At 32.0% G+C, this 25288-nt stretch overlaps 1 protein-coding gene across 1 annotated transcript; it reads right to left on the minus strand.

Moving 5' to 3' along the window:
- Positions 1-14797: 14797 nt before the first annotated feature.
- Positions 14798-18443, minus strand: LOC112525356. Its single transcript, XM_025135457.1, has 7 exons — positions 17966-18443; positions 17213-17454; positions 17000-17122; positions 16739-16855; positions 16329-16511; positions 15249-15390; positions 14798-15173 (listed from the first exon to the last, which is right to left on the minus strand). Exons 1-7 carry the CDS (start codon positions 18384-18386, stop codon positions 15007-15009), a joined length of 1395 nt encoding a protein of 464 aa, XP_024991225.1. The 5' UTR covers positions 18387-18443; the 3' UTR covers positions 14798-15006.
- Between the last annotated feature and the right edge of the window lie 6845 nt (positions 18444-25288).

Genomic DNA, 25288 nt, shown 5'->3' on the forward strand with positions numbered 1-25288 from the left:
GGTCTTGCATTGTTCTTGTTGGACGCACATTAGAAAAATTTACTAAAAAATCATTTTATAGTTTTTTGGAAAACAAATTGGTGGGTTTGTTACGAGACTAGGACCCCTACCACCATGCAATAGATCCATCCATGCATATAATATATATATATATATATATATATAAACTTATATAAATATATAAGTATATACATATAATATACTTATATAAACTTATAATATACATATATATATATATATATATATCCATCCATCCATTGTTCTTGTTGGGCGCACAATAGAAAATTTTACCAAACAAATCATTTTATAGTTTTTTGGAAAACAAATTGGTGGGTTTGTTACGAGACTAGGATCCCTACTACCATGCAATAGATCCGTCCATGCATAATATATATATATATATATATGTATATATATATATGTATATATATATATATATATATATATATAAACTTATATAAATGATAGGACGGTACCCATACGTCTTTAAATATAATTTCAATGTTCTAGATCTCCATGATAACAAAAGGTAGGACCGTCACAATCAATTATTATCTAAAGGGGGTTATTGCTAGGCATGGCAACAGGGTAGAGATGGGGTTGTTTTGTAATCCCGACTTTGTCTCCGGTTTGTAGTAACATCCCCTAACCCGGTCCTCAATGGGTATGTGGATTAACATTCCGTCCTCGGTCAAACCTCTATCAATCCTTGGTCAATTCCCGGTCAAACCCCAAGAAAAATATATGTTAGTTAGATTCTACTGGGGATCCCTGGCCTCGACCCTGACCCCGTTTTGAGTCTACCGAATATCCCTGGTCCTGGGATCCGTTTTAACGGAGAATCCCCATTCCATTTTAGATCGGATGAACCGGGTTTCCCACCAGGTCGAAACAAATCACCATCCCTAGTTATTGCCACCTCCTTTCAATTTTTTGTCGGTTTTCATACCCTTCGATCATCATCTTTTTCTCACATAAGAATTCTTTAATATATTTTTTAACTTTAAAATTACACTTTATGTACTCATAGTTATTCAATTAATTTGTTTTACATTTCTTATTTTTTATTTTACATTCTTATCTCATCAACAAACATAATCATATATTAATTAAATATGTAAAAAAAGGTTCTAATTTTAACAATTTTACACTATTTTAATCGTCTCTAATACTTACATTTTATACCCTTGTAGTTAATTATGTAATTTATGGTATGTCTCTTTGTTTTTACTTTTTTGTTTTACACAATTATCACGTTAACATACATAATCATATATTAATTAAAATAAATTTTATTTAACAAGTTATATCATTATAATCTTATCGTCAATACCTTCATAATGAGCCTAATATTGAACATTTTTTGTATTTAATCATATTACAACGACGAATTATTTTTAATACTTACACTTTATATCCTTATAATTATTTATTTAATTTGTTTTATATATATAGATGGATAGATGTGTGTATAAAAAGTTGTTTTTACTTTTTTATAAAAAATACAAAATAATAGAAAAAAAAATGCTAAAATTAGCTTTATTCATAATTATCTATATTATTTTATATGTTAATAGTTATTTATATTATATTAAGTTAGTAGTGATTATGTTCGATCATGACATTTCGATTTTGATCGGATTTGATCTTGATTTAAGTTTTAAAGGTAAATAATTGGTCACGTTTATAAGAATTTATATATATGACTTGTAATTTCAGCATTCAAGTTTCTAAAAAAATATAATTAATAAAACTATAACTGATAAGAAACTTAAAATCAAAACTTAAAGGTTATAACATCTGATTTGTCTTTGAGAATATATGGATTCGACTTATTATTTGTATAATAATACTATTGCTCTTAATATTAATAATTACATATTTTTTACGATTAATAAAAAATAATAGCAATAATAACTACCGTACTAATGGTAATTAAATATTACTACTAAATAATAATATAACTAATGATCTTTTAAGAAAATTAAATAAGCAATAATGATTAGTAGATAGTTGTCTAAGGGTTGTGTGTTTATCTTTTAATAGTTCCATTAATAGGCAACATCTGAATCGTTAAGATGAATCTTGTTTGGCAAAAAAAAAATATGTCTCTTAATGGTTCTAGAACCCTCTGAATGATTATGTATCATGTATCTCTCTTAACCATTAAGAGCCCTAATTTCATTTTATACAATTACCAAACAATTATATTTCATTTTGCACTATATCATAAGAGCCTTTTAATCATTTTGCCTACGTAATCATTATGCACCAAACCATTCAGCAATTGCGAAACGGTCCCTAAATAATAAAATAGAGATAAATATGAATAAAATCATCTAAACGATAACATATTTTTAATTTATTTTAGAGGGAAATATATTTTTGGTTATGGTGTAATTGCAACACCTCGAATTTTAATCAAGGTGTCACATTATAAAACACTAATAAATAATAAAAATCGTTTATTAAATGAAATCCAATAATTTTTTTTTACCAAAATTCTTATGGTAAAAGTTTTAAATAAATAAAAACTCTAGAATGTCTTAAATGAAAAGTCTGTGTCTCATATCAGAAGACATAAATGTGCGCAAACTTAAACAAGTAGATTATTGATAACCTTACTCCTACTTGTGCCCCTGAGACTGTAACGGCCCAAAACTTACAATATCCAGTATTCAAAATTAAAAGCCAACATGGCAACGATAACAAGGTATAACAATTTCTCAATACATCTCAAAAGTTTGTAGTGGAAATACAAGATATCCACATCTAAGAATTATTACAAACTAAAGAGGAAGCTAAACCAACTAGCCAATGCCACAAGGATCACATCTTTCCCTTCTCCTTTGCACGACTCTCAACCTGGTACTTTTGTGTATGGTTTCATTTTTGAAAAGTGAGGGTTAGACCAAAAGGTCTAGTGAATTTCCTTAAAAAATGTAACAACATTTATAACAGTGATAAAAGGTAATCCCAACAATAGTCATCTCATGGTTAAACAACATAAGAACACATTCCCTTCACACGAACATTGCATAGCATTTTAGCAATCCCGTCACATACACCTATGACAAATAAAATAATCTGACCCCTAATAGGTGCCTGTCCAATATGCTCAAGTAACGAATTCAAGGCACACATATTAAACTGCCAAGAGATAATACTATCTCAAGGTACCCTATCCCTGTTGTGCAAATCCATACACTCCAAATAGTCGCATATAGCTTAATTCTCATAATTCATGCAAAAGAATATATTTGCATTAATACATGAAACCATAATTAGTGCTCAAAAGTATTTGAAAACGGTTACAATTCAAGACATTTAGTATAAGGGAACTCATCTAGGGTTCCATACTCCACACCAAGCCTAACGACTAGAAAACTCAAACAAAACGCATGAATTGGTCACATTGAAAAATGCATTAACTCAACTTAAACCCCCCAAAAGTCTTCTAATGTAATTCCCTAAAGGACCCCTAGAACGAAGACTTAAACCCCAGCTCGAAACAAGAAACAAAACAGACAAAGTCGTGTCACGACAGTAACTTATGCGGCTTAGGCCACATGCAGGTTGCACAACCTACTATGTGCGTTGTTTCGTCCCTGCAAGCCAAATTAGCCTCAAAATCACCAAGCCACTTAATAAATCATGATCCTCTACACAAGAAAACATCTAGGAACAAAAGAAACTTCCCCAAAACGATTTCCAAACAAATTTAATCAACACAAGCTCAAAAAATCGAACAAATCTCTAATCCCACCATAAATTTATCATCCATGGAGGTTCCATTTAATATTATCCAAATCCCGAAAAGGAAAACCTTTAAGAGGCACAAAAAGAGGATTGGTTTAAATCAGAACTTCGAAATGGATCCCTCATGAATCAAGGATTTCCTCACCAAATGCTCAAAACCTCAAAAACGCATAAGTACCCTAAATTTCAAATATTACTCAACTAAAACTCCATTAATGGATAACTTAGATTAGAGAAGAGAGTTCATACCTAAAGAAGATGAGTCCTCTCCTTGATTTCTCCCACAGATCGCCCAAGATCTTCCTAATCCATCTTCTTTCAACTCTCCCCAAAACACACACACACACACTCTGCAAGGATTGATCAAATGAGCTGAAATGATAGATCCTTCTCATTTAACCCTCAATTTACAGCTTTGATCCCCGAAGAATAGGAGAGGTTACAAAATTTTCCCCAACTTAATAAGATAACATAAAACAAATGAGGGCTATTACACTACATACACAACTAGTCAACTAATAAACTCAGTGAGTTCATGGTTTTTATGCACATACACACATATGATACACAATCCAAAGTCAACAATGTATATAAATTCCCTTTTTAAAATTTTATATGAGATCTCAATATTTTATGACATAGTCGCTACATGCGGGTGGAGCTACCCGACCCTCACCGTGAAGATTCCCCACAGTTCTCCCTTGCCTGCATAAACCCTGACGTTTCGGTAGTGAACCACTCATATTTCTTATGTATTGCATTTAATAACATATGTGAGTTTATTTTGTTTATAAGCATGCATATAAGATTAAAAATGAAACAAGTGGCATGTGAATCCCTTAACATCTCATACATGCAATATGTATATCATATAACATGTATAAACAAAACCCATATAACACATCCCATAATTAATGTATAAAATAATATGTACATAGTGTTCACCCCAGTGTAAGTCTCATGAAGACTCATATGAATATTCCGCTTAGCTAAACTCCGTCCTTAAGTAATACCTCATAAAAAATAATTACATTTCCTAAACTAGTGTCGTGACTTTTCCCAAAAAGTCAAAACGGGTCAACCCATGGTCAGTCATGGGGTTGGTTGGTCAAGGAGTCAACCCCATACATAACTCGACGCCATGTACCCCCACCCAAATGAACTACTTTACGTCCAAAATAAATTACGACATATTAAAACCCAAATTAAATAACTTTCTTGTTTTAAAAAGGTCCAATCCAATGATTATTCAATCAAACTCCTTATATGAGTTATTAAATTATTTATTATACATTAATAATCCCTCCACCCTTAACTAAATAAATACGTTTATTGATTATATATAAATCTAATTAATACTAAATCTATATCTCAAAAATGTGAGACCCAATTAATTAATACCCTTTATAATTTGATGTCCAGATTTTGACCAACTTAATTCAAACATCCTGATCATTTCAATTAATCCAAGTGAATAAACGAGACTCAAATCTATTTTTAATAAATACCGATTTAATCAAAATGACTCGAATCTAACAGAACCCGACCCGGGACAAGTCAGCCCTGGCCCAACATCAGTGCTGGCCCAGCTTGACTCCCGGCCGTCCCACCTTTGGTGCGACTATTGTGAACGACTCCCGTTTGGGTTCGTTTCTTGACTGTTTCTCACCTAGCTTATTACAGAAGTTTATAAATAGTAATCATCCCAACTCACATCTTAATTTACAGCCCTTACGGTCCATTATTGAACTCGTATTTCAAGTTTTTGTACCCAAATATCATCGAGCCGTCACCCCAACAGTCTCTAACCCAAGCCGCTCGACGTGCAAACCACCGTAGCCCGTGAAACTTATATCAATGGAAAGGTAATCAATAAACAAAGCAAACCATGTTCATACATCACTTTCGGTTGAGTATTTTTATCTCCAATCACCGTACATCACTTTCGGTTGAGTATTTTTATCTCCAATCACCGTTTTTGTGTGGAATGACCTATGTCACTCCAAACTTTATATCTCCCATATTTCTTGATGAAATTTCTAAATTTCAAAAGTGTTTACTCCCTTACATCCTTGAGAACGATCTCTCTAAATTTCAACTAAAAATACAACTTATAGGGCATCAAATCATCCATTGAATATGGGAAACGTGATTTTTCAAATCCCAATTATTTCCAAATTAGTTTTCTAACTTTTGGCCGAAATAGTTCCTCAAATTTTTCTTTTTAAATTTTCGTCTCAAATCAATTAAATTTAAAATATTTCATTTTTTTATTGATTTTATGAGAGAAATGGCTAAGAGGTGACACCACAAGCCGAAAATGACTATTTTAATTAATTTCCCTAACTTTTATTAGTTTTCTTGTTTCTATTTTTATTTGAACTGAATAAACTGTCATAGTTTATCTCATATAGATAGAAAATGAGATTTGTGAGTTCTTTATTAACCTTAAGTTTTGGACTATCACGGTTTTAAGTTGAATCCAAATTTATTAGACCAACATGTTGCTTTGGACTTTAGGGTGTTAAAGCATCTTCAACAAATTATCTATAATTTTTTCTAAAATAAAGAATAAAAATAAAAATATCTATAATAACTTACATTTTACTCTAACAGATTTATTATTTTAGAGATTTTTAACATTAATTATATTATTAAAATATTTAATAAATTTATGTCGTCCCAATATACCTTCTAAATAGTATTTATGTAATAAGAAATTTTAATTTTTTTTAATTAAAAAATTAGTTTAAGGAATAAACCAATCAAATGGAAAAATTTATTGGAACTTTTCTGTAAACAAAAAACAATGGAAATGGAAGATTTAAATAATCCTTCTTTATAAAATGAAATACGTCTCCCACCCTTGAACTCTTCCTGCAGTGACATACACCTTGCATATATGCAACATTTCTCATAGGAACAAATATATATCCATCACGCCGCATGCATGCTTAATAAAGTTCTAATCAATATGGTTCCACTTCAACTTTAGGGGCCGTTTACTAAACACTTACTCGAGTAAGCACTTATCAAGTCACATTACCTCACCGGATGAATATGATAAGGACTCAGAATCTTACTCGGCAAGAGCGAGACAAGGACCATGAGTCTTACCCGGTAAGTGAGGGCGATCGACTCTTACCACGGTAAGCACTTACCGGATGAATTGTTGCATACAATGTCGTTTTAATGAACTAAAATCTTAACTGGTAAGTAATTAATAGTGTTAAATTTTACCGTCAAGCACTTACCGGATAAATGTTTGGTAAACGGTCACTTAGGCATTTCATCGAATTGTGTAGTTCTTGTCTCATTTCCTTGAAGAGAAGGAGAACGTTGAGCTGATGAAACAACTCCTCGGAAACATTAAAGAAAACAAACTAAATTTTGCATGTATCAAAATATCGTATGAACAATAAAACACAAAATTTTGTATAATATTATTTATTAACATCTTTTTTTATTGGTGTTTGATTTTAAATATGGGATATCGTTAGAATATATTTTGTTACATTTTAAAATTTGTATAATAGTTTAAAATAATTATTGTTTGTATCAGAAGTCGTATATCGATCTACTTGGTGGTGGCATGGACGGCCATGAGGTCCGTCAAAGAGGTTGGATAGGGTGTACTTGTATTTGCATTATCAAATTCAAAGGTCCAAGTGGCTACTTTCTTATCATCATCCTTTGGTTCAATATGAAATACGATTGTGAAGGCCTTGTATATCTCCACTAAATATCCTCCAATTACGTTGAACACGATTTTGTGGTTCGTCTCATCCATTGCTTCAATAATTTGTTCTGAAGTGACCATTTTCCCATCTTTTAAAGGAAAACGCGACACATTTATAATTTCAGGAAATAGTGGATCCAGCAACACCTCTTTAGCCACTAAGCAGATTAAAATTATTAACAGTATCGTGACGTATGGAAGGTATATCATTAGGTTTGTGCCTTAGAAGATCATGTAACACATCCCCACATGAACTGGTCTCTATGTGGCCGATTAGCTTTCCCGTTAGAACCACCTCTTAGCTACTCTAAACAATAACCATTTGTTTGTTTCAAAAACTTATATGAGATAAGCACACAATATCAGCCTTTTATAGCAGTAATATTGGTATAAATAAACTCGGTTTGATTTTTAATTGATTCGGAGAAAGATCAAATATGAAATAAGATTCGTTCAGGTTATCCATTCTGATTGCAACATGGAGAAGAATTATGGATTTTAAAACGTACGAAGGGGTTCTCTCTCATCCTTTTGTATTTTCTCTTGATTTTAATGTTTTTAAGATCTGTTATATTAATTCTTATTTTTATTTATTCAAAGCTTAAGGTTAACATCATGACATAGTTGACAAATGCCTAAATATAGATGTGTGAGTCATCCTTTCTTATTTTTTCAATATATCCCGTTTAAAAATTACTTTTTTAAGATTAATTTGTTTAATTATTACGTACGTATTTAACTTTGATGTATCACCTGACAAAAAGACAAATTTATATTATTTATAATTTAATCTTTCAAGAATATTAAGTTATAGATATCGATAAATCTAAGCATAAGATCTAGAGTTGGTCAACAAATAACTGTTTTTGATATGTTTTTTTTTATTTTAATCAAAGTTTTATGAGTGTGAAATGTATATGAAGGTGATTGTTGTGTATCACATGATTTTTGTGTTATTGAAATTAAGACCAAATCTTGTACTATTTAATAATATATTTGGATCCTATAATTACAATCAGACAATCTCAACAATTAATAAAGAAAAAACACAAGATGTATTTATATAGTTCGGTGAATACATATGAATTTGTGGGCTCAATGGTAATACCAGCGGCGGATCTATATAGAAGTACGGTTGTAAATGATGCGAGTCGAGCTCGAGTAATAAAAACTCGACTCAAAAACTCGAAAGTAATAAAAATCAAAGCTCGACTCGAACTCGATAATTGTATCTCAAGTTCAAACTCGAATCAAGCTCGAACTACAACTCAAATCAAGCTTGATCTCGAACTCGAACTCAAATCAAACTCAAACCAAGTTCACCCTGAAATTTATGAAATTTTATGGTCTTTTCTTATAAATTTTAAAACTTAAAGTGTTCTCTTAGTTATTATAAAATTAAAGAGATCAACTTCAAACTTAATCATCAAAAAGACAAAGTTAGAAATTTCATTCATCTCTCCCTCTTTTTATAACATTTTTTTTCTCTTCATTTACCATCTCTCTTCCAATGTGAGACAATTTCACTAAGCTTTTTTATAGTTTTTCATTGTCTTTTTTTAATTGTGATTTTAATAAAAATAATTGATTAATTTTTATAATTAAAAAATGCATAATTTTGTTTAAGTATCTAAAAATATAAGACATTTTGATTATTTATATTTTACAAATTTTATCATAAAAACTTATTATATTTTAAAACTAATTATATATAAAATAATTGAGTATCTCACGAGCTTTTCGAGTCGAATATTGGGTTAGCTTGACTCGACTCGTTAATATGTCGAGTCGAGCTCGAGTTTGAACCGAGCCTATTCAAGTCGAGTGTTGACCGAGCTTTGACCGGGTCAATTTTGAGTAGCTCACGAATTGTCTCGTATCGTTTACACCCCTACATAGAAGGAGGATCAACTACCTACAAATTTTCAAAAAAAAAAAAAAAAAACTACATAATAATGTGTTTTTACTTCTATCATGTTAATTACCTTCTTCTTCTTTTATTAACCTAGATATCCAACCCGCTATGCGAGCAGACTAATCTCAGGACGACCACCTGCTTTGCAGATATCCCGGAGTCACCGCATTTGAACCTCCATGGCCACAAGGGGATTTTTATTCCTCCTTGGATTTGAACCTGTGACCTCCTAGTACTTTTGACCTTTGGAGTCAAGCTCAAACCAATCAGGCCCACTCTTGTGGTTCATGTTAATTACCTTGTGACCGAAGTTCTTGGATTTGCCGTTGGGACATATCCAAATATTATCAAATTCACTCTATCACCAACATTACAATTAGATAGTGTACTACTTTTACTTTACTAAGGAATCATTCGATTTAAAACTTTAATATTATTTGATCAACACTGTTGTGCATGCAATAAATGAAACGGAATGAAAATATATATACAACAAAAGGATTTATGTGATTCCACCAATTGTGTCTATGTCCATGTCTTAAGTAGATTTTTATTTCTTATTAATAATATGGTGTTACCATATGCACCTCTATTTATGTTAAAATCAGGTTGAATTATTCGTTGAAAATATAAAAATTAAGTTTTAATGTTGACATACATGAAAAGAAAATTAATAGAAAAGGATAGGAGGTGTTTGAGATTGTTTATTTGAAACATCTTATGCTTTTCTACAAAAAGCACTTATCAACTTATTATAAGTCAGAAGGGTTTAACTTTTTCAAAAACTCTTTATTACCGGTTTGGTACCGGTATAAGTTGTTTATCCAAACACTCAAAAGTGTTTATTACCGATGTCACATCAAAATAAATTAATAAGTTATTTTTATAAGCAATCACAAACACCTTCATAGAGCACTTGAATCCTGCTTATTCCTGCATGATAGATCTCAAAAAAATTAAAACATGGTCTTGAGCAGGCCTGGGCCTGTCCTGGGTCTATAGAAGGTTGTAAGGTCCATTGCTACGGAAGCAAAAGCATGTCTAATTTGGCCCAGTGGTCTCTACCAGTGTTCAACTGGGCTTGTCATTTCTGTTTTGCTTTTAATTATTTTTTAATTAAATTACTAATCTATACTGTATTATAAAATATTTGATAAAAACACTTAAAAATCATTTTTATGCATGAAGTACTGTTTATTAATGCATATTACTTAAAATTTGAGATTACAAGTAAATTGTGCGTAAGTACAACTTATAAAAGCTTCATGTTTGAATTCGTGTAACTAACTACAGATAAACATAGTCAAATACAAGATAAACATTTTATTTTAAATATAAAAAATCTAAAATATAATTAGGATAATCATTGAGTTCTAATAAAATACTCAATAATTATTCTTATAAAAAATAAATTATTTCGTTATCAAATCTAAATTAAATTATAATACAAAAAATGAATTAAATAAATTACACAAAAAAAAAACTTTTAAATAGTTAATTTGATATTAATATTGATATATTTATTTTCGAAATTTTATGATATCTTCAAATTTATATTTTATTCAAAAATAAAAACATTATTTATTTATCAAAACCATATTAAAACATCTACAGGGATGGAATAAAACGAAACATTAAAATCAAGATATATCTCGTTACATTGTGCGAGTATCCTTCTAGTTAACTATAAAATAACATGAAAAAGATGGATTTTCAAATAAAAGAAATTGAAACTTGATAACATAACTTTTTATTTGATAATTAACATGGACACAACTTTTAATTAAGAAAAAGGCTAAATTAATCTACTTTATTGACGGTTTAAGGATGAATATTATATATAAAAAAAGAAACTAGTAGAAATTTGGTCATTTACGAAGACATACATAAGAACACATATATACGTGTACTATATGAATGTAAATATCTATATGTTTATATGTATCTGTATGAGGTTGGATTCCGATGAAAATATGAGATGCATTGAAATAAAATGCACCAGATCAATACCTATATCAAACACGATTCATGGATGAGTTTGAGATTAAAGGTGATTAAAAGTCCAGATTCCTTCTCACAGAGTCACGCTTCTTACCTTAACTCTTCTTCTTACATGATACTTCGCCTCTATATATATGTATATATGTATATATATATATATATATATATATATATATATATATACAGAGAGAGAGAGAGAGAGAGAGAGTTTGGTTCAAATACAATTCATCGTATTTGTACAACCAATGCAACCCAATATATTGAGATATTTATGAAAATAATGAGAGTTCATTTATTATGATTTGAATATTTATAAAAGATGAATATGGTTCATTAATTATGATTAATACTTTATATTAGGAAACAATAAAAACTTTTATGAAATCACATATTAATCAAATGAAATGGACGGTTAAGATTGGGTTGTATTGGTTGCATAAATGTCAAGGGTTGTATAATAACCAACCTCTCTCTCTCTCTCTCTCTCTCTCTCTCTATATATATATATATATAGGGGCCTATTGTTTGTGGTAACTGTGAGAACCAATATTAACCACAAATCAACAGATAAATTAGGAAATTTATAAATTTGGTAATTTTAAATTAAAATCTTAATGCAAGGATATTTTTGGTATTTTAAAACTTTCCTCTCTCCTCTCTTCTCTCTCCGGCCACCGTTCTCCGGCCTCCGGTCACCATCCTCCGGTGATACCACTATGATACCACTGTGATACCTAAAAATATTGACTCTGTTAAACAAAAGATACATTGTGATACCTAATCATATATAAGATGCATAGTGATACCACTGTGTTACATCTTCGATCGACCACACAAACGACATCAATGTGATACCCAAGCACATATATGATGCATTGTGATACCATTGTAGTATCACCGGAGGACGATGGCCGGCGGACGGTGGCCGGAGGACGGTGGCCGGCGAACGGTGGCCGGAGAGAGAAGAGAGGAGGGAGGAAAGTTTTAAAATACCAAAAATATCCTTGCATTAATATTTTAATTCAAAATTGTCAAAATTATAAATTTCCTGATTTATCTATTGATTTGTGGTTAATATTGGTTCTCACAGTTGCCACAAACTAATTAGTATTCATTTGATTAGGCCCCTTATATATATATATATATATATATATATATATATAAAAGAGCGATCAAATGAAAACCACCCTCATTTGTACAAACCGTACAAACCACCCTCATACGTCGATTTCATTGTTTATTCTTATGAAATTTTTTCATGAAATTGTTTAATCTTGTGAAATTGTTTCATATAATACTTTTTTTGATGAATTTGTTTCATATATGGTTATGAATATGTTTCATATAATATTTAATAAAATTTTAATGAAACTGTTTCATATATTTCTCTAAAATTAAAATAATGAAGATGATAACATCCATGATTAACACCCTCCACAATAAAAATGGTTAAACAACCTCTCATAATTACAAAAAAATGAACAAAATGAAAAATTATGATTGGTTGAATGAGGTTTGCACGATTTGTACAAATTGGATGGTTTTTACTTGAATGCTTCTATCTATCTATCTATCTATCTATCTATCTATCTATCTATCTATCTATCTATCTATATATATATATATATATATATATATATATATATATTGACTGGTTCAAATAGAAACCAACCATATGGTACAAACTATGCGAACCGATCTTGATCGTTCATTTTATCATCAAACGGTTATTATTAAATGAGATTAAATAAACAATAACTTAATTAATGTATTAATTGATATGTGTATGAACAATTGGTCAAACGGTCATTATTAAATGAGTATTAAAAAATAATCAATGATAAGGGTAATTTGGTACAAACTATATAGAGGTTGGTTCAAATAGAAACCAACCATATAGTACAAACTATGGAAACCGATCTTGACCAATCACATTCTTTCTTCACTTTAGGTTCAAATCTAAATTATAAATTAATGATAAGGGTAATTTGGTAATTCAACCTTTTTGTAACCCTCAATAATTAATTGGGAGTTACAAATCTTAAAAGATACATCTAATTGTTCATGAGATTTTTATGATTTCTTTATTATTTCATGTTTATGGTATTCATTTCATTTGATTTTATACATATATTGAAATTGGTTGTCTAAGTGTACAAGATTTTCATTTCGTTCAAGATACATGGAGAATTCTATTGTAAAATAATGTTAGAATAATGAAGAAGATAAACGCTAGCAGTCTATGTTCATATCTGCACACATGCACAACGATCCTTGATTTTGAAAATGTTCATATATGTGCATATCTTGTAGTCTATGTTCATATATGTTCACCATATGAACAACTTGTTTTCATTGAAAGACACAATCGTTGTTCACACGAACCCGTGACGATGTCATACGGTATGACATTGAAAAACATCACACCATATGAATATAGTGTTTACATTGTAAGACACATATGCTGTTCACACGAACATAGGGCCGACATGTGAACATATATGAACATATGAACATAGTGTTTACATTGCAAGACACAAATGCTGTTCACATGAGCATAGGGCCGACATGTGAACATGAGTTGTGAATATGTTCATAATCGATCGTAGGTTACAAATCGGCTGGAGAATATCGGGTTCACGATGCGTGAGGATTTATTACCAAAATACCATGTGAACAATTGTTCATAAGCAGCCCAATTAATTTAATGATTTTTTAATACTCATTTAATAATGACCGTTTGACCAATTTACCCTTTGAACAATTGTTCATACACATATCAATTAATACATTAATTAAATTATTGTTTATTTAATCTCATTTAATAATAATCGTTTGATGATAAAATGAACGATCAAGATCGGTTCACATAGTTTGTACCATATGGTTGGTTTCTATTTGAACCAGCCCCTATATATATATATATATATATATATATATATATATATTTCGATAATACGTGTATATTTTGGTATGTATGTATAGGTAGCCACTAGCTAGTGTGTATGTATTTATAATATGAATTTATGCACCATCTAATGACCAATATACATTATACATGACTATACACTATGCATGAACATGATCGCATCATGTATACATCACTCACTATACATTATACATACAATTTAATATGACCTAAAAGATAAACCAACATTAAATTATAAAACATCAATTAATCAGTCGTATCCTATGGCTTCACTGTGTATACACTATTTGTTGATCAAGATTTTATTTTTTATATTTATTATTTTTCTTATATATCACCGAGGAATGTCCAAAGAAAATTAAAAATAAAAGGTCTTTATTTATTCATTGGTGATATATAACATTTACCGATGAATAAAAACTTTAAAAGACACACAATTACCCATTAGAAGTAAACTCAAGAAATGCAATTTGCATTTGGAGTATTACAATTTTTTGAGCTACAATATATGGTATGGTTATATACATCTAACATGTTTAAGTCGTTGTATTACCTGATTTCTGTATATATTGGTTAACCTATATATATATATATACTCTTCTCTAAAACCATTTATTATGTACATATACCTACCTATACTATGTAAGATGCATGTGTGCAAATTTAATATTTCTTTTTCAATAGATTGGACACATCTTTTCTGGAGGTAACTGGAACCGCAGAAGCAGAAAGCCCGTTTTGCCTGTCTGTAACAACCATCATATCATCCTCTTTCTTAACAGATGAACTGGGAGATGATGCCCCAATTATCTGAACCATTAAGCTTCCACCTGCACAATTTCACATTACAAGTTAACAATGCATCAAAAGGTGTTATATCAACTAGAAGATTTAAAAGAGCTCACCTAGAACAAGAGCAGCACCAAACCATCCAGAGACCCCCCACCTTTCACCAAGGAGAAACCATGCAAAACCAGCACCCCATACTGGCTCCAATCCATAAATAATTGCAGTTTCTGTAGCTGATATATCACGCATTGCTGTCATCTGTTTTAATTGATTATAGTACGTGAGAATGCTAAAACAAGTAATTTAACCTTCTGAGTGTCTAATGCAGCCACCTACTGCACAAATTACTAGCTGGAGATGTAAGAAAGGATAGGGAATGGAAAGTATGAAGCATCCTAACTTTTCCCAGATAGAAGGACCAAACATATTTTAGTTCAAGGGATTCAAGATACCAGATGCCTGGCAGCACAGGCTTTTCTCGCATGTGGTTTCATGTCCATTTGCATCCACTCATTGCATATATTCAATCATCATTCCAATAAAGTAAACAGACAATAGTTCCAACTTTCTCAAGAACACTTTTCTTAGTAAGAAACTAGTAACCTCGCATAGAGGAGCATAAAAGACTACTAACAGATTAGTGATTACAGTTCCCCTACAAGGAAGATGCAAACATGCAATTAAGCAGAAGGGATTAGGTACTAAGATAGTTGTTAAGCTCTAGGCAGACAAACACATTGATACATGCATGCTAATTTTTTCATTTAATCAATGTAATTGCCACATAACAGTACTTCATGGCACTTCTCTAATAACCATGAAGTCCCTTACCTTAGAAAAGCAAAACAGAGGTAATATTTTCTCTCCATCTCATCACAGATGCAACAATATCCATGCTGGGATGTCCTAAATCAGATGCAATGATTCTTTTCTTGCAGAAGTTTTGGAACATTTATGAATTCTTGTCTAGAATCATACTTGACTACTCTTGTCATCCAATCTGATACACAATGGTCCACCACATCTCTTTCTAATTAAAATTGAACTTTCCCTCCATTTCCTTATGTGAGGTGACAAACTAAATGATTTTGTACATGGTATTTACAGAGGTTAACTATTACACAAGAATCGTACGTTAATGTTTTTGCAAAACCATTACATGTACATAGCATACATGAGAAATTCAAATATCTTACCTCTATCCACAAGCATAAGCCAGTTGAAAACACGCCAGTATATAAAGCTGGTATCCAAGGGAATTCGACCATCCATTTCAAGAACACCGCCCATGTCCAAGATGATGGATGATACTCTAGGCTACCATCCATTGTGCTTCCAATGAAAAACCAGATAATAGATGACAAAGCAACAACACACACCTAGGAATTAGAAGGTTGAGATGGTGTTAATAAAAGAAAATAGAAAGAAAACATAAGTGTAAGAAACCTTTGCTCATGCTTCCACAACACACCCCTATATACATTCGGAGGTCAAAATATTGTGATTAAAAAAAATAGCAAGAACATAACCATTAGAAACTTTTCGCTAAAAGTTCCCTTCATCGTGGAAGCATGGGAAGGATCATTTATTAATGGAATTAACTCACCTCATATCCAAGGACTGGCAAGAAGTTCTCTTTGTCTGTTTTCCTTGATATGTGCTCAGTTCGTAGCATGTGTATACCAAAGAATAAGGCACTTAAAAAGTTGAACAAATCACCAACCTGGCAAATTTAACGAAAGCTTCATTTACAGGTCACAGAAATAGTGTGTTTGAAGGTGGCTTCATGCCTTCATCTATATATTATGTATGCTAATACAGTAGGATATCCAGAGGTAGCATGAAAAACTTGTTAGATAATGCTTACACATGGAGGTGAGCCACTGCATTCTAGCATTCCAACCCCGATAATGGACATAAGAGCTCCAAACCAAGTACGAGCAGGAATGACTGCTCCTAGCATACCATCAATTAAGGGAACCACAATTACCTGGTTTAGTCATATTATCATATCATTAAAATCCACGGCGTTTACACAGAATAGTTGTTTAACTTACAAATCATATCATGAGCTTCTTACAGTAAACATAGAAATAAAGGATGCACGCCCAGCATCAGAAGTCACCAGTCCAAGAGCCTGCATGAGATAGCCTAAGCTGACCCACAAGCCCAACTCAATTCCTGAATTGCGAATTTGAACGTCACCCCAAGCTCTCCAAGCAAATGGTAGAAATGGGATGGCCGAAACAACAAATCTCACAGCAGTGAAAGCTGCAGGGTCCATGACTGCTTCAACCTCTTTCAACACTGGTATGTCACTAGCTATAACATTTAAAACAAATAATTTAAAAGGCTTGCTTAATGACTTTCGGCTGAAAATGTCTTTTTTATCTGGTAACACATACGGATGATGATTTGGACCAATTTATGATGTTTTCATGCATGCACATAAACTCTGTTCTTGCTGACCAAAGGCTCAGATCTAGAAATTGAAGTGTTGCACTAGGGCCTCATAGGGGTTTCCATCTGACAACTATAAGATTAAATTTCAAAACAGGGTATTAATCTATCAAAATGAAAATCAATTCTCCGAGATGAATTTCCATACACCACCAGAACGCAGCCGATCAATTCGATAGGAGCCGGAGCAACGCCTTTTTTTATGTCGGAAACACAAATACTAGTCCTAAATTAAGCAAATCTTGAGGCAGTAAACTAGTAATTACGCTCACACGATAGATCTATTATCTCTTCTAATACTCTGAAAGATCAACGAATCAAGAATGAACATGGAAAGGGGAAAGGAAATTAAGAAAAAAAGAATCAGATTTACCGTAAATTAAAGTAATGACATTGAGCAAAAGGATGCTCCGGACTTTCTTCGATGCAAAAAATATCCTTCTCCATAACGCACGCCTTCCAAATAATGATTTGTAGTTCAGATTCAGTCTCTTCTTGGGTAATTGGTCCTTTTTACTTACAGACACGTCGTCGTTGACTGAAATTTCTCCGATCTGAAGTTTTTTATCAGATTTCCTTAATCTCTTTTTTGCATTATTAGGTTCGGCACTACAACACGAGGACGGAGAAGGATGCTGATTGTGAGGAAAAATGAAAGAAGACCGTTGTCTGTGAGTGAAGATGAAGGGATAAACGGAAATGGAAGGCGAATTGAAGGAGGAGGATGCGATTAAGGATGAGTTTTTTGGTGATGAGTTGTGCCATGTCCATCTCCATGCTGATGAGGAAGCCATGATCGACTTCGAGCTTACTGGCCGCAGTTCTGATCTCTCCGTTTTCAACTCCAGTATGAGTGTGCAATGACCGCAATGTCCTTTTCCTCGATTGATATTTCAGGCCAATGTTTTCCTTTTCAAACACGTGTAGCGCATGTTTGGATAATATAGGTTTTAGAGTAAATTACAGTTTTGGTCCTTGAGGTTTAGTGAAATCCTTAAAAGTGGGATCTAGATTTCAATAAATCGAGTTTCATCTTATAGATATGAATTTTGTTTTGAAAGTAGGACCTGACTTCTAACTCCGTTAGGCGTAAAATCATTCAACCATGTTTTTCCTCTTTTATTGCACGTTTTTATTGTTTTTTTCTTGTTTTTATAAATACCATCAAATTATAGGGACCAACTATGTAAGTATAAAAACAGAGATTAAAATAAGATACAAACCAAAACAAAAAGCAAAATCTAAAATCATATCAAAATTCCAAACAACCTAAAACCTCCTCTTCTTGTGTAACTCCGTTTGAAATGAAAACCAAAGTATCACTTGAAATAGTCGACTGTCTCATAAGAAATCTCTGATTATCTCCTTCATATTTTGAAGCATCGCACCAACCAGCATTGCCTCCTTCGACAATCATCGGTCACCTTACACCATCTATCATCAGCCATTATCGACAATCCTTCTCTCATCACACCACTTATTGGATTTGACGCCCCAAATCAGTGAAGTTGCAACTCGGTCTTTGATTTGTTCGTCGATTTACTTTGTTCAAACCCAACTCTTCCACCATGCAACACTTTGAACTTCCCCTTCTCTATCAATACCGTAGATACAATCCGATGAGTAAGAGAGAACAAGCAGAAAATTTTGGAAATTGAACCGAATTTTTAATAAGTTTAAAAGTTATTCTTATGATTTATTTTTTGATCTGAATATAATTACTAGTTATTAGTTTATTAAAACATCCCATTGTTCTCTTATCTAATTTCCTTTAAAAGTTTTAAATCTATATGATCTTATATTTTAAATTTCTTTAAAATAAACTTAGAAAAACAAGTACAAAGATAAAAAGTGTCCTTTATTTAACGAACATTTTTAATGACCAGAGGTCATTTTTAGAATGGAATACAAATCATAAGGATGATTTTTATATTTATCAAAAGCTAGGTCGTATTATTAGACTTTTTACTTAACTTTAAGGACTAAAATTAAACTTTACTTTAATAAAAAGACATTTAAAGTTGATATAAAATTACTTATTATGAAAAAAAAAATCTAAAACTATTAATATGTCCAAAAACACATTCAAATTCTTCTATTCTTATAAGGGTGGTATTTGATTGGTATGAGCTTGACTCCAAATGTTAAAAGTGTCAGGAGGTCCCAGGTTCTAATCCAAAGAGGAATAAAAATCTTCTTGTGGCTACGAAGGTTTAAATACGGTGACTTCGGGCTACTTGCAAAACAGGTGGTTACCCTGAGATTAATCGACTCGCAAAACGGGTTGGATATCCAGGTTAATAAAAAATAAAAATAAAAACTCTTTTGTTCTTTATTTTCAAAACACAAATTTAATTTTATTAGAACTAATAAATATTTAAAATTGGTTTTTTTTCTTATTTTATTTTAACATTATCTGTTTCCTAAAATTATTTTCATATTAAAATTCATGTCTGTCCACACTTCTGGGCGTATGCTCCAAATTTCATAACGATATGTACAAACAAACTATCAATTATGTTTAGCTACAATTTATAGTTTTATACGTGTAAATGTTACAAAATTTGACTTGTCTCCTTTTCAGTTCATAAAATGGAGGTTACAATTAATGTTGCCCACACAATTTTATTACCTACTTTTAAATTGTCTAAATTTTTGGGTAAAAGAGAAAAGGGAGGGAGGCTTTTATCTATTGTACTATGGCTCATACCTCTAGTCACTCACCCTTGAATGGACACCTCATTATGGTTTTTAAGTCCATACCCTTTGACCTCACTGTAGATTTGGATGAAAAGTGGTAAGTTGAGGGCCTTGGGGGGTTCGAGAAAAACTCCAGAGAGGGTACTGCCATTTAGAGTGTAAAAGGGGGAAGAAGAGTCTCAACCAAAACCTTCCTAAAAACCTTATTTAGTTTAATTCTCAGCCACTTCCGTCAACCATCTTAGCACCGATCGCATCCTCCCTTATGCTGTTGATTTCTCCCCTCTGCATACTGTATTGGTCGGAGTATCTGCGCTCAGCTACAGCCCTCTCCGACCTGCCCAAAGGACTGTCCGGTGACAGTTAAGCTCCTTCCCGACTCACCTCCTTTTTGCTGTTCTTTCTGCTGCACGCAGCAGCTGCGAACCCGGCCCCTTTCAGACGACTGCATCGATGCCCACACGAGACCTGGTCCACGCTTCGAGCCCAACCTGCTGCCGACCCTGTACCCTCCGTGACTAGTGCGCCTGCAACCGCGCAGCACCAAGCAGCTGTGCTGCGGTGCAGCACCAGGCCGCCCGCACCTGGCCCTTCTCCAACGCACCTGCAGCTGTTCCGTGAGGGTTAGACCAACCTCACTGTCTGGTCTCGCCTCCAGCCTCCGTCTGATCCCAGATACTGGACTATATTCTTAAGTCCTACCCTGTGAGTTCATACTAATTGGTTATACCGTTTTACTTAAAACATTAATATGTCATATGTGCAAGAATTCTTAATGCTTTAAATCATAATACTTAGTAAATCATAGATCTTGAACCACGGTTAGGAACAGTGGATGATAGTGACTTAGGTGACCAATGGCCTACTTCTTTTAATTGAAAGAGTGGGACTTGATTGTTATCCGTCTAAAACCGTGGAAGCCCTTATGATTATATGTAGAGTTACTCTCTAGTTGCGAGAAGTGTTGCGACACCTTAGGAAAACCATTTGAGATTTCCTTTGATATCTTATGTTTCCTTCCTTAGACTTGGGTTTATATCTAAATAACTCCTCTACTCGAAATGTTTAGTAGGAAGGACTCGAAAGCCGATTTCTTTACTAGGTGTTAGGGGTGATTTCGATTTGGATTTGGGCATTGTGATCATTATGCAACTTCTAAGTCCACCTCCTCTCCCTTTTCCCTCGGAAATAGGCATTGTGATCATTATGTAATTTCCGAGGCAAAGAGCTTAAGATCACGACCGACTACATGACTGGCTAGGTTGATGTCGATGGTGTTGAACCTGTAAGTGATGCTTTGTAACGTTGATCTACGACTTACTTCGTGTTTCGTCTCAAATCAACGCAAAACCGGGTCTCCCCCGTCATCCTCGGATGTTTTGACCATCTCGTATATTTTAAATCGTTCACTGTATATTTATTGCAACCGTTCAATGCTCCGTTATATTTATGTAAATGTCTTTTATTGCATGTTGAATCTGGTTATTGCACTCGGCTTATTGTTTGAACTCACTAGGCGTAAGCCTAACTTTTCTTTGCTTGACTTGTTAAGCAGGTTCCCTTAGTGGCAGGGTAGCGAAAGGTTGAGAAGAGTGACGTTTGTAGTAGTCCTTTTTTGTAGTCAATGTACTTGGAGACTTTGGGCGAAATTCTAAATCAATTATGCGTTGTTGGAGTTGATGGGAACACCCGACCATAATCTAGACTTAGGACTGCTAGATTAGTAGGTTGTTAGCCATCGTCTCTTTTTGTATAAACGCTTAACTCTCACCTTTATCGGGGATTTTAATCATTTAAAATTTTTGGAAAATTCTTGGTTGTATAATTTTCGGCTTTAATCCAGATTTCCCTAGTTGGGCTTGTCATTTTAATTCTTAGGGTGTTACATTTTTACTGCATATTTGTTGAATATTACATGTTTTAAGTGCATTAGTCATTCAATTGGATTCATGTAATTCGTCGAAATACCCAACTATTTCCTTCTATTTTCAGAGGTTTGCCAACACCTATCGCAGTCAAAAATTAAACTATATACATGTTAAGCTAGATAAGTTACTCAAAACGATTATTTTGCTACAAGTTTGTTAAACGAACCATTGCCAATTATTCTTTAAATTATGTTTCAATTTGATTTCGCTACTTAAAAGACAATAATATGTTAATATCTAAGCATGCTCTAGTCGGAGTGTTCAAAAACCGATCAATCCGACCCAGCTTAACATGAAATAAATCAATCCGAAACAACTCGATATCTAATTAAGTTGTAAAATCTTTAAACTAAAGATGTTGAGTTGATATTAAGTTACTTTTATTTAAACCCAACCCAATCCAAACAAACGAAGGACCAACCTGTGTAGTTTGGTTTGGTTTGCAATGGGGAAGAGAGTAGGGAATTTCCACCCAGTTTCCAATATGCCACTTTCATTAATCCACCAATTTCCTAAGTTTCCAAACTATATAGAATAGGTCCTTCTATTTTAATTTAGGTTTTCAATTTTGCTCTTGATGTTTGATTTTTTTTTCATTTGGTACCCTAATGTTGGAACCTTAGAATTTTATGTGCAAAAATATTTATGTTGGTTAAGCAAGTTCACGATAAATTTAACTTTTATTATTCTATTCGTTTTAAAATAAATGTTTAGATTATTATTTTAGTTTTTCCCAAAATTAAATAAATGTCCACTTTTAAAAAACTAGTGTATATTTTCCTACTCTACTACTCTTAGAGTCTTAGTTATGAGATGGAGAAATTAATTATTTATTATATTATTAAGGGTAAAACTTTTATTTAGTTTACTAAAAGTGTAATAATCACACTTTCCTAAAACTATGTCTATTTTTCATTGTGGACACTTGTTTTGGGATGAAAGGAGTAATAATTATATTCATCAAAAGCAGTTTAGAAATAGTATTTTTTTTTAAAGGTTGATAATTGTTTTATGTGCTAAACAAATAAATCAACATTGGGTTTCAAAATTGATTTTTGGGAAGATCATATGTTAGTTTGAGATATATTTTTTTTTTCTAAGAGAGTTTTTATTGTTCATTTGTTTTAAATTAAGAGACGTATTAAGTTGTTCCAATATAATACTTATCACTGTTAGTTTACAACAAAGTACAACTTTAGACAACCGAACTTCGCTAACTTAAACTTCTAGCTACGTCCCTATTGGTTTGGGTTGAGATTTTTCAAACCACAAGCATTGAGATGAGTTGTTCAAATGTTTTCAACTCGATCAACCAAACTCGTATACACCCTAAGGATGATGGCCTATCTAGCTTTATCAAGCACATCATAAAAATTATCTTAATTAAGCACATTGACATAAAAATTATTAAAAGGAAAAACATCTTAAAAAATCAAATATTATAAAGATAAATAAACTAAGATTTTTATCGTTTCATGAATATTACATATTATTTTTATCATCATGTTCAATGATAGGGAAACATTTGTCTTTCAAATATCGATATCGAATCACATATTAATTATAGATACATTCATGCAATTTATTTAAATTCCCAAAATTGCTTAACATTATATGCCATTAAATATATAGTTTTTACGTATTAATGCAATTAAAGAAATGGCCATCCGCCATTACTTATGCATTAAGTTCCTTCATATACTTTTCCATGTTACCATACATTTTTTGTTAAAAGAATCACAAAAAAACATTCATTCATAGGAACCATATCAAATCTTTCTTCCAAACCCCAAATCAAAACTTTCAAAATCAACCCCTCTATCAATTAAAGTTTAGCCTTTATAAACCTCAACTACCTTATATGGTACATACATGTCATACCATTCAAAAAGGTATGCAAAGTGTGGTCTCCACTCTTGATGCATTAACAATAACGGTTGAGTTGTTCATATTTCGTAGTATTTTTTTTCATCTGCATATGATACAGTTACGAATATCATCGATTCTTAAAAAAAAGTTACATGTAATTTAATATACATTTTCTTTTTTATAATACTAAGTAGATGATAAACTTAATGGTCTTTGTATGTTTACTCCGAGTTTTTGCAAACTAAACATAATTTAGAGTCTCTTACCCAGACCGTTCAATATTTTGCGGTCGACTATTGGCTCTACTCTTAATTATGAAATAACAAGCACCATACTTTTTTTATTCTAACTTTAAATATAAACTGATATATTTTAAATGAAAGATTTATATGAGTGTATATTTGATCATTTTAGATGTGACGTTCCGAATTCACCTAGGAATTTGTGATGATTTGACGCCAATCATAAAATTAATGTTAAACGTATATTAATAACAATTTAAAACTATGCAATAGAGATGTTTAATAGAAACTTAAAAAGAAACTTATCATTATCATTGCCAATTTATTGATCTTTTTATCTTGTGAGATAAAATAGAAGTAAAGAGAAAAGAATATTTTTCAAATTTCACCCCTTAACTTTCACATCTTAACAAAAATAACCCTCAAACTTCCACCAACGAACAAACCCTGTTATAACAACAATCCCCTGTTCATGTCCCCTTCTTCCTCTTGCTTTAAGAGATGGCTCATATGGAGAATATTTTACAAGGCCATAACTATACATCAATTCCCTTTGGAGCTCTTTTTAATCCCATAGAACATTACTTGATCAGTTTAGAGAAGTTAAAAGTTTAATATTTTCAAATAATTAAAAGTAACACCATTAAATTATATATTTAGATATTTTATACGGTTATAATAATAACTAAATAAAAAAAAGATTCACATAATGATATGGTTGGATGATTTTTACATAATTGTGCCTTTTGATCAACTTATTATATATATACTAGAAGCGTACTCGCGCAATGCATCGAGATACATCGTGATTTTAATATTTTATTTTATTTTTTATCTCAATCGATATTATAATATGACTTTATATGATTTTGAGAAAGCGATGATGTTTTTATTTTTGAATAAAATATATGTTTGAAGATATCATAAAAATTTGACAAAAATATATCGATATTAGTA

The sequence above is a fragment of the Cynara cardunculus genome (assembly GCF_001531365.2).
Source record: "Cynara cardunculus var. scolymus isolate 2C chromosome LG 13, CcrdV1, whole genome shotgun sequence".
In the NCBI taxonomy this organism is placed as follows: Eukaryota; Viridiplantae; Streptophyta; class Magnoliopsida; order Asterales; family Asteraceae; genus Cynara; species Cynara cardunculus.

Coding starts and splice junctions, on each gene's coding strand:
- LOC112525356 (XM_025135457.1), bottom strand. CDS start 18,386: ATGGCTTCCTCATCAGCATGGAGATGGACATGGCACAACTCATCACCA. Junction 17,455..17,965: donor TGTCATTACTTTAATTTACG/GTAAATCTGATT, acceptor TAAATGTTATAG/CTAGTGACATACCAGTGTTG. Junction 16,512..16,738: donor TGCCAGTCCTTGGATATGAG/GTGAGTTAATTC, acceptor TCTAATTCCTAG/GTGTGTGTTGTTGCTTTGTC.